Source organism: Mesoplodon densirostris, chromosome 8 (genome assembly GCF_025265405.1).
Source record: "Mesoplodon densirostris isolate mMesDen1 chromosome 8, mMesDen1 primary haplotype, whole genome shotgun sequence".
In the NCBI taxonomy this organism is placed as follows: Eukaryota; Metazoa; Chordata; class Mammalia; order Artiodactyla; family Ziphiidae; genus Mesoplodon; species Mesoplodon densirostris.
This window is the reverse complement of record NC_082668.1, coordinates 72117577-72131507: the sequence shown is the minus strand read 5'-3', so window position 1 is coordinate 72131507 and position 13931 is coordinate 72117577. Positions and strand designations below refer to the sequence as shown.

The window sequence follows — 13931 nt, the reverse complement described above, 5'->3', positions numbered from 1 at the left end:
CACTCCACATATGTACATGGCTGGGTGGGGGTGGGGCAGAATCAGTATTACAACAGCAAGATACATCCTGGTGCCAGTTAAAGCACATTTACTGTGCTTTAAATGAAATGTTTTTCATTTGAAAAGAGCTTTAATAATTTAACTCCAAAAGATTTTAATATTCAGTTCCTATATGCAGAGGAAGTATCCTAAACTTCATTAAAAAATGGAATTTGAATCTATATTTGTTTATATCTGTAATTATAAGGCATTCATCTGCATATTTTGAGCACATAGAAATAAGAAAATGACAGAAGAGTTGGGGAAAAAGCTTGGGTACGTGTATTGGTTCAGCATAAGAAAAAGATCTGGTTCAGCCAGGTTCAGGAAAATTCACCCTTCCCCAAATCTGGTCTGGATTCTTGCCAACCCTTTCTTTGAAAAATTGCCTTAAGTGCTTCCTTTGGGTTCTTTTTAAATGAAAAAAAAAAAAGTTTTATAACAACCAAAACCAACAAAATAGCCTGATTTCCCTTTCTGCTGTCTCCAAAAGAAGTTCCTTTGGTAGAGAATTCAGACTTCAGTAAATATATGCTAGGATTTGTGTAATTTTGTTGCCTGAAGTGGAGAGAAGCTAATCCAGAGTCAGCTCTTACCATCGCCACCAACAAAACACTTTCTTGTAGTTATATAATCCGCTTTTTCTCCTCAAGGAATCCCAACAAACCTCACCCAAATTTGGTGTCCAGTAGAGCCGGTATACAGGATGGAAACACAAGCCAGTCTATTTCAGGAGTCCTGTGAAAGTTAGCAGAGCCAGATTTGGGAGAGTCGGGGTGGGCAGGGGAGTGAAAAGTTTCCTCTGAACTCAGGAGTTGTTCTCAAAATCATGTGTAAAACTTCTGGGTTAATGATTTCACTGGCCCAAAAAAGATTAAAAAAACGACAGTTTACACTCCAACTGATTTTCTGAAAAGTGCTGCTGCCTTTATTTCCAGAGACTTAGTGTCTGCAAACCATAGAACTATGAAGTTTGGCCTGCTCGCCATTAGAGTATTGCTGTGAAGTCTCATCAGAGTTTAGGATGAGGAGATAAGTTGATATTCAGATGATTTATTTCTCTGCAAGAACTAACCAATTTTAAAATAATAAAGTTTTATATTAATAAGATTTTTAGCCCTTTTCATTCACTTTTATTTTCAAAATGACTACTGTTATTTCAGTATAAATACAAAGATGGTTACCGCAAGCAGCTTGGCCATCACATTGGAGCCCGGGATGTGAAGGATGACCCTAAGATGATGTGGTCCATGCATGTGGCCAAGATCCAGAGTGACCGGGAGTACAAGAAGGACTTTGAGAAGTGGAAGACCAAGTTCAGCAGCCCAGTGGACATGCTGGGGATGGTGCAGGCCAAGCAGTGCCAGACCTTGGTCAGTGACGTGGATTACAAGAACTACTTGCACCAGTGGACCTGCCTGCCTGACCAGAATGACATCATGCACGCTCGGCAGGCCTATGACCTCCAGAGCGATGTGAGTACTGAGACCCATTAAACACCACTGTTGACCATGCTTATGATGATAATACATAGTAATATGCAGATAATGGCTAGGATTAGGTAAAGCCCTCAGAAAAAAAATAATGTTTTTTTCCTCCCCACCCTTAATTTACTGTGCCTTAATTTTCTTTTAGAGAGAACATAATACCATGAACTATATCCAATTGGGCTTCATATTATAAAAGACATAGACATGAAGTTTGGCTATCCACTTTTCCAGTCCTTTTCATTTTTGAAATCAAGAATCCTAACAGCTTCAGTAATCCTTGCTTTTGTGTTTGATCTCACCAGAACATATATAAATCAGATCTCCAGTGGCTGAGAGGCATTGGCTGGGTCCCCATTGGGTCTGTGGAGGTAGTCAAGTGCAAGAGAGCTGCAGAGATACTGAGTGACAACATCTACCGCCAGTGTCCAGACAAGTTGAAGTTTACCAGTGTGACTGATTCCCTGGAACAGGTGCTGGCCAAGAACAACGCCATCACTATGAACAAGGTGAGCCCCCAATGTGGGAGAAAATAAAACAGGGCTGTATGTCCTTGAGAATATCTGTTACTAATTAAGTTAGTCCTTTTGTTTGTTTGTTTTATCTAGTTGTCATCCTGTGTATGGTGATTTGATTGAGTTCTCTATTAGGATTCCCCAAGTATATGTGGGAATTTCTGCTTTGACATCTCTTGTGAAATAGAGTTAGGAGTAGGACAGCTGTTTGGTGTTTAAATTGTTTTAAGTCTATAACAGTTATACATGTTTGGTATCAAGGTTTCTTTCTCGTTGGGTACTTATCTAAGTAAGTATAGAACAAACAAGTCAGGTGCAAATCTTCATAACATTTATCAAAAAGAAATCTAGGGGCTTCCCTGGTGGCGCAGTGGTTGGGAGTCCGCCTGCCGATGCAGGGGACACGAGTTCATGCCCTGGTCCAGGAAGATCCCACATGCCACGGAGCGGCTGGGCCCGTGAGCCATGGCCGCTGAGCCTGTGCGTCCGGAGCCTGTGCTCCACAACGGGAGAGGCCACAGCAGTGAGAGGCCCATGTACAGCAAAAAAAAAAAAAAAAAAAAGAAATCTAGAGATGGCATATCCAGGTACATTTGCAGTTAATAAACAGACAAGCAGACAAAATCATGGGAATAATTTGTTGATACAGCCTCAGTACATATGGACATGAATACATGCTTGGAAAATACTTGCTTTTAATTTAATTGGAGTGGAGGTGATCTTGTAATGAAACACACACACATTTTCTTTTCATATCTTAGTCTACACTTATATTTAGTGACAATAAATATCTTGTAACATCAAAGAGATTGAAGAATGTTGATATTACAGCAGACAGCCCAGATAGTCAGAAGGCTGGCTTTCAACTTTGTCATGATCTCTAAGTTGGAAACCTCTGTTTACAACAAACATTGTTGTTCTAATTCATTAACCTTTTTATCCTTCACAGCGCTTATACACAGAAGCCTGGGACAAAGACAAGACCCAAATCCACGTGATGCCTGATACACCTGAAATTATGTTGGCGAGACAAAATAAAATAAATTATAGTGAGGTAAGACCATTTGTTTTGACCTGAACACGTGATTTTGCTGATGTAGTGGAAAGGTCAGAATTATGGATTTAATTCTCATGTTGACCAATTATTTATTTATTTTTGCCATAACCTACCCTGAATATATGTATCATTATATTCAAGAATAGTTACAGAAAAAATTAACACAAGCTTGTAAATCAACTATACTTCAATTAAAAAAATACATAGGGAAATGGATAAATACAAAAATATCTCCATGTCAGGAGGGAAGGGGAACTCTCAAAGTCAACTATTAATGATAGAATCATATTGTAATTTTAATTAAAAAATAATTATTGCTATTTATCAGATTACTACTTGCTTCAAAATTTGTTCTATGAGTTTTTCTTTAGTTACCTCATCTGTAAAATGAGATAAAAATGTCTATTGAAGAATTTTTGTGATGGCTAAATGGGGTAGTATATATTATATGCCCAGTGTAGAGCCTGGCATACAGTAGCTGCTTAATAAACTTTAATTTCTTCCCTTTACACTCAAGTCACTGTGAAGATTAGATTTATTTAATATGCTCAAAATAACTTCAGTTTATTTACCAGAACTGAAATAAGAATTCTTAAATTCATCCGTCTCAAAATTGCCTGAGGACAATTAAAAAAACATTTTTTTTTACATACTATCTCCAGCCCCACTAAACTTGTCATCACAAATCTTTGCAGAATAGAAATACTGCCGCAGAAAAAGCTTCTTGCCCAATTGTTCTTGCCAAAGTCAAGAATTATCTGGTTCATTCAAGATGAATATTGATTTCTTACATGTTGTTTTGTGTCTTCATTAAACAAAAGAAAAAGGGCAGACTTCCCTTTAGTTTGAGAACATTGGAAATTTTAAATACTCATTTTCAAGACTTGACCATATTATTATTTTACCCATTAATTACTTTTGCCTATCATAATGTAGCCCTAAAGAAGAGGCATGACAAGTGAAATGAAGATGAGAGAGTTTCCTTTTGTCTAGTGTTATAAAACAGACCCAAGGACAAGCCTGATCACAAGGATTGATTGACCTTGGCTTCAGTCATTTTTGAATGAACAACTTTTCTCTTGGCCGCAGGGCTTCTCTGTTGGATTATCTTTTCCCAGACATTCTGCCTCACCCCAGGCAGATGAAGTTAGTTTCTATCCCAAAGGGATAATGCTTTTAAGACTTTCCCTTTTGTTAAAATTAGGTCAGATGAGGTAGAGTATTTTTTTTTCAGACTGCTGACAGGAAATTGGGCTATTTTTTTAATTTCTAAAATTTTCATCTGGATTTATTTCTTTAAAATTGCATGATTATGTTAATTCCCTAAAGACTGTCTCCTGAAGATTAGATTTCAAAACGGCCCACTTGAATTTCTTCTCAACCCGTTACCAATGGTACCTTCATTCCATCTTCGTTCAGTAAAGTTTAACAAAACAAAGTAACTATATCTTATTTTTTTTCTCTTAAACTCTCATTTACCTGTTCTAGTTCTCTTGGATAAATAATATACCAAACATTCTTTAAAACGTAGCCTTGAAGATAATAAAGGTGTTTTCTTTGAAGCCCTGCATCTTTTTCTAATGTTGAAAGAATGAAAAAAATTTGTTTGGCCTGAAGCTGCAAGATGATTCAAGCACATTTTTTCCCACTTATACATAAGGATAAACTTGAGAATTTATTCTTCAAAGGAAAATTATAAAGTGTAAAAGTATTTGACTTGGGCTTCCCTGGTGGCACAGTGGTTGAGAGTCCGCCTGCCAATGCAGGGGACACGGGTTCGTGCCCCAGTCTGGGAAGATCCCACATGCCGCGGAGCGGCTGGGCCCGTGAGCCATGGCCGCTGAGCCTGCGCGTCTGGAGCCTGTGCTCCGCAATGGGAGAGGCCACAACAGTGAGAGGCCCGCGTACCGCAGGAAAAAAAAAAAAAAAAAAAGTATTTGACTCTAGTTACAAAATGAATATCTCTAGAAATTTTTTTAAATTAATTTATTTGTGGCTGCATTGGGTCTTCATTGCTGCACACAGGCTTTTTCTAGTTGCGGTGAGCAGGGGCTATTCTTTGTTGCAGCGTGAGGGCTTCTCATTGCAGTGGCTTCTCTTGTTGAGGAGCACAGGCTCTAGGCATGAGGGCTAGTAGTTGTGGCACGTGGACTGAGGAGCTGTGGCTCGCAGGCTCTAGAGCGTAGGCTCAGTAGTTGTGGCACACAGGGCTTATTTGCTCTGCGGCATGTGGGATCTTCCTGGACCAGGGCTCAAACCCGTGTCCCCTGCATCGGCAAGCAGATTCTTAACCACTGAGCCACCAGGGAAGTCTCTAGAAATTTTTAAAAAGAACAAATGCCCTTGGGACTTTATCTCAAATACATTAAATTTATTCTTATTTACTTTAGCTTTGCCTTGTAAAATCTCAACATGAAAAAAATGTGAATTGTCACACATTAATAATCGACATTAAAAACATTTAATGACATCCTTCTTAGACTCTAAAGTCATTTTAAAATTATTAATAACAAAGCACTAAATTCTTGTAATGGTTCACAAGCAAAAAAGACTGAATACTACTGGTATAGATGATTTGTTTAATTCAGTGGTTCTCAAACTGTGTTCCCGTGGAATACCTGTGTTCTACCTTCTGTGTGCATCTGTCCTGCCACAGAAACTGAACAGTGGGTATTTCCCAATTCATAAAGAAATTATTATTATTTCATCAATTTTGTCCTTTTGTCTCATAAATATCTGGTACCTGCTATCCCTCTGTCTGCTAGCAATTTCCGGCAATCGACAAAATGAATAGAGAGCAAATCAATATTAACAAAGATGTTCAGAAACAATGGATTATCCTCTGTTTAGCACTGTTTGAATACAGGTACATGCTCATGGTGGTAGTGTTGTTGTTATATAATCGTATTCTCTGCTAGTAAAATTGGTCCTAATTCAATTTGCAGTTAAATAAATAGTCATTTCTTGGTTATTTCATGAAAAGAATAAGTGCTGAGTAATCCAAGCACATTTCAGAGTTAATGACTTAATGTGTAAAATCTAGAAGGATTTATCCAAGGAAAAGTTGTGTTAGACCTGCTGAAAGTAAAATTTCAAGTTAAATAAATAGCTTGTATACATAGGAAGTAAAAGGAAGAAAGAGATCTTTTTTTTTTAAATTTATTTAAGGCTAAACATACTAGTGTTGTTCTGCATCCAAAAGTAGTCTTCCTTTGACAGAAATACATTTTTAGGGTGAAAGTGAGCACTGTATCTAAAAGCTACTACTTCTTCCTTCAGAACCTCTATCGCCAGGCCATGGAAGAAGCCAAGAAAGAAGGCTATGACTTAAGAAGTGACGCCATTCCCATCGTGGCTGCCAAGGCCTCCCGGGATATTGCCAGTGATGTAAGAGTTGATCACATCCTTACGTTTGTTACCAACAGGCCAGCCACCTGCATAGGGAATCACACTCTTGGGACACAGCTGGAAGCCTCTGTAGTCATCATCTATCTTAACTGCCTATCTTAATTGCACAGGCAGATAAATAGAGGCTTTGAGACAGTAGGTAACCTGACCAAGATTACAAGTTTCCTAGAGACACACTGGGATATGGTTCCTTTGTTGCTCATCTTTTGGTCTTTGCTTAGTAAGACTGAGTGCCTTGGTCAAAGTTAAATGGACATATGTTGAGCTACTCATGAAACTTCATGAGCTCTCCTCAGGCTACACTCAAGGCAAAGATGCCAATAAAGAAGCAGGCTTAACTGAGTTCCCCATGACTTGAGGAAGGACATAGGATAGCAAAAAAGTTAAATGTCTCTTTGCTATGGGACCCACAAAAGTCAACATTCCTTTACCCTAAAAATTAATATATCAGGTTCCTGGACAACTTAAATATTAAGAGTAAATATTAAGAGTAGCAAAATTGTCCATTTTGGTAGGTTTTTCTTTTAAATCGTAATAAAAATACATAACAAAATTCACTGTCTTTACGATTTTCAGTATATGGTCTAGTAGTATTAAGTATATTTACGCTATTGTACAACAGACATCCAGAACTTTTTCATCTTGCAAAACTGAAACGCTATGCTCATTATCAACAAAAATTACCCATTTTAAAACTACTCCTTCCAGTTTATTTGTGCAGAGGACAAATTATTTCTCAGAATACCTTAAAAAAAAGAAAATTGATGAGCCATGTAAACAAATCCCTCCGATATGTTCTCACTTGGGTCCACTCACATGACCAACTTCTGAGAAACTGCTTGTCACTGTAATTGAACTCATTCAGTGTTCACTTTTTAATCACTTTTTTTTGTGATTAAAACACATAATTTTCTAGCATAATATAAAGGAATCAATGTGGAGTTATTCTCTATAGAGGTGTGGAAATGAACACCATATCTTCTTTTTTGGATGAAAGCATGTGTAGCATCACAGCATGTTTGATGAAATTCCCCTGATGTCTTGAGGATTTCATAGAAAAGCATCACCACAGAGAGAGCAACTGGGACCAGCCCTTGCCGCTTCCTCCTCATTTACTGGGTTCTTTTCTTTCAGTACAAATACAAAGAAACTTATCGTAAGCAGTTGGGTCACCATATTGGTGCCCGGATGATACATGATGACCCCAAGATGATGTGGTCCCTCCACGTTGCCAAAATGCAGAGTGACCGTGAGTACAAGAAAGATTTTGAAAAATATAAGACCAGGTTCAGCAGCCCAGTGGACACGCTTGGTATCGTTTTGGCCAAGAAATGTCAGACCTTGGTCAGTGATGTGGACTATAAACATCCTCTGCATGAGTGGACCTGCCTGCCCGACCAGAATGATGTCATCCATGCTCGGAAAGCTTATGACCTCCAGAGTGATGTGAGTACCCCCAATGCTGCTTCTGCATACTAGTGTTAACAATAATAATAATAACAACAGCAACAATAATACTAGTGCAATAATAATAATACAGTTAGCATGCCCTATTGAGAGTAAAATAAAATAAATAATTAAGATATATCTAATATATTATCTCTATAACACCGCATTACACACTTTATATTTTGTGATTTTGAAGATGAAAATAAAGGCAAGAGTTTTTAAAAAATATCCCATCATAAGAAAAAAAAAGTGTAGGTATGTGTGGTGATAGATCTCAACTAGACTTACTGTGGTGATCATTTTGCAATATACACACATACTGAATCATGATATTGTACACCTGAAACTAGTATATGTCAATTATATCTCAATTAAAAATGCAAATCAAGAGCGTGATTTGTAAAACTTAACATTACTATGTGTTGAAACTCACAACTACAGTTGAATTTCACCTCTTTTCCCTTTAAAAAAAAAAGGCAAAAGTTTTTGTGACTGCAACACTTACGCAGCATTGGTCTAAGTATGCGGTCTTTTGGGGAGCTATTAGAACACATTTTCCAAAGCTAAAGAAACTCTGCTTTTGTGTAAAGAGTCTTGTAATACCCTCAAGGGCAGGACTGTGCTTTTACTTTTCAAAAAAGATCTTTCATCATTCCTAGTACAATCCTCTGTGCCAAAAAATGCTTAGGAAAAAAATGTACTCAGGATTCAATAATGCTTTTGAATGAGTGATTGTGATGTCAGCTTTACCTGTTCATCAGTGCTTTTGTGTTTCTCTAGTATGATCCATTTTGTGACTGTGAATCTGAACAACTAATTAATAAAAGTGTTTCTTGTTGGTTGATTTGAAGAATTTGTATAAGTCAGACCTTGAATGGATGAAAGGCATTGGCTGGGTTCCAATTGGCTCCGTGGAAGTAGTTAAAGCCAAGAGGGCCGGAGAGATACTGAGTGATAACATCTACCGCCAGCGTCCAGACACACTGAAATTTACCAGCATAACTGACTCCCTGGAGCAGGTGCTGGCCAAGAACAATGCTATAAACATGAGTAAGGTGAGTCTTCACTCCTCACCATCGGGTATAGGAATTTACCATAGAATAAAGTAAAAATTCTGACATGTTACTACATTTTAAAGATTCCAGTAGGATTTACAATACCTTTTAAAATGATTTTCCCATTATAACACCATAGTTACTTAGTAATACTTCAGAATAGTAAACTGATGTTAAAAATACCATGTGCTCTAATTATTTCACAATTATAGATATTCTGCAACCCAATTACACTTTTCAGAACTGTTAAAAATTTTTCATAAGAAACAGTAAAAACTCTGAGTCAATGAAATAGTGAGCTAAATACTCTTGAAAATAGTAATTTATCTACATGAAAGGTAGGAATTTATGCAACTTTAGTAATTTTATTTCTACTTTGTACAGAAGAGAGGTGACTGGCACATAATCAAAAGAAAAACTGTCTGAACTCCAAAATAATTTTTCTCATTTTTTTTCATAGCACTTATATACTGAAGCCTGGGACAATGACAAGAAAACAATCCATGTCATGCCTGATACACCAGAAATCATGCTAGCCAAACTCAACCGAATAAACTACAGTGATGTGAGTAAACTACTGATCATATCATGAAGAGAAAGGCAAAAATGAACTATTGTAATAATATCCTTAGTGAAACCTTTTGACTAATTTATTGTACATTCTCCAGAACAACACTGTCAATAAAAGAGACAGTTCTCCCTTGATTCAAGAGATAGTTTTCCCTTGATTCAATTTTGGTCTATGTGGTAGGTCCACAGGTAGACTAGCCTTTTATGAAGATGACACCAGAGAATGAAATGCTTTTGGAGAAGTATCCCAATAGAGAATATACTCTTAAAGCCTTCCCCTACAGGTTAGTGTGCTTATCAAGTCATTATTTTATTCAACAACTATTTAGCAGGCAGTCACTTGGTTAAAACACAGTGAGTTACCGTACTGTGTATTCTTTTGCCGCTTCATTGTGTTCTGGTTACCATTTAATGTTATTTGCAAGCATTTTCCTAGCCATCTCTTTCAGGACCAACATTTTCATCAGAGTGAGGATTCTGAAACCCTAGTCTACACAGATCAATCAAGGTCTGTGATGATAATCCATGGTAAAATGGGAGAAAATAAGGACAACGCATTGAGTTGTTCACAAATCCAAATATATTCAATTTAAAAATACTGTATTTATTCCTTCTCCTTCTTTGGCATAAAAATGGCCTTCCTTTTATATTAAGATCATGACAATAAATAGCTGGGTTTTTGTTTTGGTTTTGGGGTTTTTTTTTTACAGTTTTGCTTGCTTGGCAAAACAAAATTTTAGCAACCTGATGCTGATTTCCCCAAAAAACTTTTGAGATTTACTAATCAATAAAACATCAAAGTTTAAACCATGTGCCTTAAAATCCTTGAGCACCTATGAAAGTTTTCTACAAACTCACACTAATACTTAATTTTGTGTAGTTTAAATGAGGACAGAGAAAGCTTATTAATAATAGTTTCATTTTTTATGAAAGGAGTAACGATTGATCAATTCTTTTTTCTGCAGAAACTTTATAAACTTGCTTTGGAGGAGTCAAAGAAGGAAGGCTATGACTTGCGTGTGGATGCCATTCCAATCCGAGCAGCCAAGGCATCAAGAAATATTGCTAGTGATGTAAGTTGATGTTTCTGGAAGAGGCATTTCTTTTTTTTTCTTTTTTTTTTTTTTGCGGTACGTGGGCCTCTCATTGTTGTGGCCTCTCCCGTTGCGGAGCACAGGCTTTGGACGCGCAGGCTCAGCGGCCATGGCTCACGGGCCCAGCCGCTCTGCGGCATGTGGGATCCTCCCGGACCGGGGCACGAGCCCTTGTCCCCTGCATCGGCAGGCGGACTCTCAACCACTGCGCCACCAGAGAAGCCCCTGGAAGAGGCATTTCTTACTCAAAGATGTTAACAAATGGCAGCTTTTACAGCTTTTCTTGCCAGAAATTTAGCCTGCAAGTCTCAATTTCCTTTAACGACCCCCACCATGTACAAAGTGGCAAATGAAAACAAAGAAAACAAAAGCTACTATGTCCAGTATACCTGCTAATCTGTCAAAGATGGAGTTATGTTCTTTAAAAATAAGTATTTTATGAACACTAAAAATGGGCTCATATATATATATATGTATATATATATTTTTTTTGCGGTACACGGGCCTCTCACTGCTGTGGCCTCTCCCATTGCAGAGAACAGGCTCCGGACGCGCAGGCTCAGCGGCCATGGCTCACGGGCCCAGCCGCTCTGCGGCATGTGGGATCTTCCCGGACTGGAGCATGAACCCATGTCCCCTGCATAGGCAGGCGAACTCTCAACCACTGCGCCACCAGGGAAGCCCTGGGCTCATATTTTTGAGCCTCAGAAGTTGAGCAGCTGATGACCCAGACGTTTGTAAAAAATGTTGTTGTTAAAGACATTGGTAGCACATGTAAATCAGCGAACATAAATGTGAACTCTTTCCTACTACTTCTATCCGTTTACTCTGGCATTAAGGGAAGATGTTAATTATGCATACATTTTAGAGTTTTGTTTAATCCTTTGTTGACCTTTAGTGAAGTTCTCCTACCAAGATGCCCATAACTGGACACAAGAACAAGTTGAGAAGTAAGCAAAGCTTTTACTCAGCACCCACTTTCCTCTCCTCTCTAGTCCTTCCTGTGTCATGAGAAACATCTCCTGAGGGTGTCCAGTACCCTCATTCTGTACCAGGGCTCCTTAAGACCCAAATCCAGACTTTCCTTCTTCTGGAAGTGTCCCAGACCTTAGACATATGCTTCATTCTTTCCATTATAAAAACTTTTTCTGGCTGTTAACCTGGAGAAGCCCACACTATGACCATCTCATGGTAAAATGGACCATAAAGTATTATTCTTGAATTTTAAAAGTAGATAGAGTGTTAACCCAAGTTATTACTCTCTCATGGTTGAAAGTTCAATGACATTGACAGGCAAATAAGGGAGATATTTCCTGGTGAAACTTTCTAAATGTAGTCTGTATCCTTGACCACGGATTCACTATAAATTCTGATTACAAGGGAAATATTCTAAAATATTCATCATATCGAAACATTTTTAGAAAAAAGTCACATCTTTAAATTAAGTAGATGCTCTTTTAAATTGTACACAATGTTTTATCTTTACTTGTTAAGCAAATGTAAACTAGGCAGTATAGTTTAGTGGAAGGGGAAAATATTAGGCACCAGAAGCTCTCCATTCTGGTCTCAGCCCTGCTACCTGCTTATGATGTGACCTTGAACAAATCACTTAACTCCTGGAGGCTTCAGGTTTCTATTTTATAAAATGGAGTTGATAATATTAAACTTTCTCCCTCACACTAGTGGTGGGAAAAATCAAAAGAAATAATGTGTCTATGAAACTATGAAATGTGATATAAATAAGATGTCCATATCATTAGACTTATATCTCTATTCTTTTTTCAGTACAAGTACAAGGAAGGCTACCGCAAACAGCTTGGCCACCACATTGGAGCCCGGGACATCAAAGATGACCCCAAGATGATGTGGTCCATGCATGCGGCCAAGATCCAGAGTGACCGGCAGTACAAGAAGGACTTTGAGAAGTGGAAGACCAAGTTCAGTAGCCCAGTGGACATGCTGGGGGTGGTGCAGGCCAAGAAGTGCCAGATCCTTGTAAGCGACGTAGACTACAAGAAACCCCTTCATGAATGGACCTGTCTGCCTGATCAGAATGACATCATTCAGGCTCGGAAGGCCTATGACCTTCAGAGTGATGTAAGTGGGTTTAATATTCTTTAGCAAGGTTTTAAGAAGGGATTCTAACTTTTGTGCTGTGGAATCTTTTGCCAGTCTGGTGAAACCTATGGACAACTTCTCAGGACAGTGTCATGAGATGCATCACACACACACACACACACACACACACACACACACTCGTTTCAAAAGAAACCGATTACATCGAAATATGGTTATCAAAATATTATACAAAGCAAGGGGAGGGATAAATTAGGAGTTTGGAACTAACAGATACATACTACTATATATAAAATAGATAAAGAGCAAGGGCCTACTGTATAGCACAGGGAACTATATCCATATCTTGTAATAACCTATAATGGAAAAGAATCTGAAAAAGAATATATATATATATATATATATATATATATATATATATATATAACTGAATTATATATAACTGAATCACTGCTGTATACCTGAAACTAACACAATATTGTAAATCAACTATACTTCAATAAAAAATAATAAAAAATTAAAAATAAATTATAAATAAATAAAATTAGATTATCAGGAGAAAAAATTAAACTAAATACATGATGTAGTAATATAGATGCTTTTTTATTGAAGTGTAGTTGATGTACAATATTATGTCACAGGTGCATAATATAGTGATTCACAATTTTTAAAGGCTATACTCCACTTATAGTTATTATAAAATATTGGCTTTATTCCCTGCATTGTACAATATATCCTTGTAGCTAATTTTATACATAATCGTTTGTACCTCTTAATCCCCTCCCCCTATCTTTCCCCTCCCCCCTTTTCTCTCCCCACTGGTAACCGCTAGTTTGTTCTCTATATCTGGGAGTCTGCTTCTTTTTTGTTATATTCACTAGTTTATTGTTTTTTTAGGTTCCACATGTAAGTAATATCATACAGTATTTGTCTTTCCCTGTCTGTCTTATTTCAGTTAGCATAATACCTCCAAGTCCATCCACATTGTTGCAAATGGCAAAATTTCATTCTTTTTTTATGGCTGAGTAGTATTCTGTTATGTATATATATAAACGTCTCCTTTATCCATTCATCTCTTGATGGACACTTAGGTTACTTCTATATATCTTGGCAATTATAATAATACTGCTATGAACATTGGGGTACATGTATCTTTTCAAATTTGTGTTTTTGTTTTTTTT

General features: G+C 37.5%; 1 protein-coding gene across 1 annotated transcript in view; it reads left to right on the top strand.

Annotated features, from left to right (window-relative positions):
- The window catches only part of NEB (nebulin), a 227823-nt gene that overhangs the window by 115378 nt on the left and 98514 nt on the right, over positions 1 to 13931 (top strand). The window contains exons 56-64 of the mRNA XM_060105956.1: positions 1203 to 1514; positions 1832 to 2035; positions 2991 to 3095; positions 6378 to 6485; positions 7641 to 7952; positions 8807 to 9010; positions 9471 to 9575; positions 10546 to 10653; positions 12460 to 12771. Coding sequence (XP_059961939.1) covers positions 1203 to 1514; positions 1832 to 2035; positions 2991 to 3095; positions 6378 to 6485; positions 7641 to 7952; positions 8807 to 9010; positions 9471 to 9575; positions 10546 to 10653; positions 12460 to 12771 — 1770 coding nt within the window. The remainder of the gene's footprint in view (positions 1 to 1202; positions 1515 to 1831; positions 2036 to 2990; positions 3096 to 6377; positions 6486 to 7640; positions 7953 to 8806; positions 9011 to 9470; positions 9576 to 10545; positions 10654 to 12459; positions 12772 to 13931) is intronic.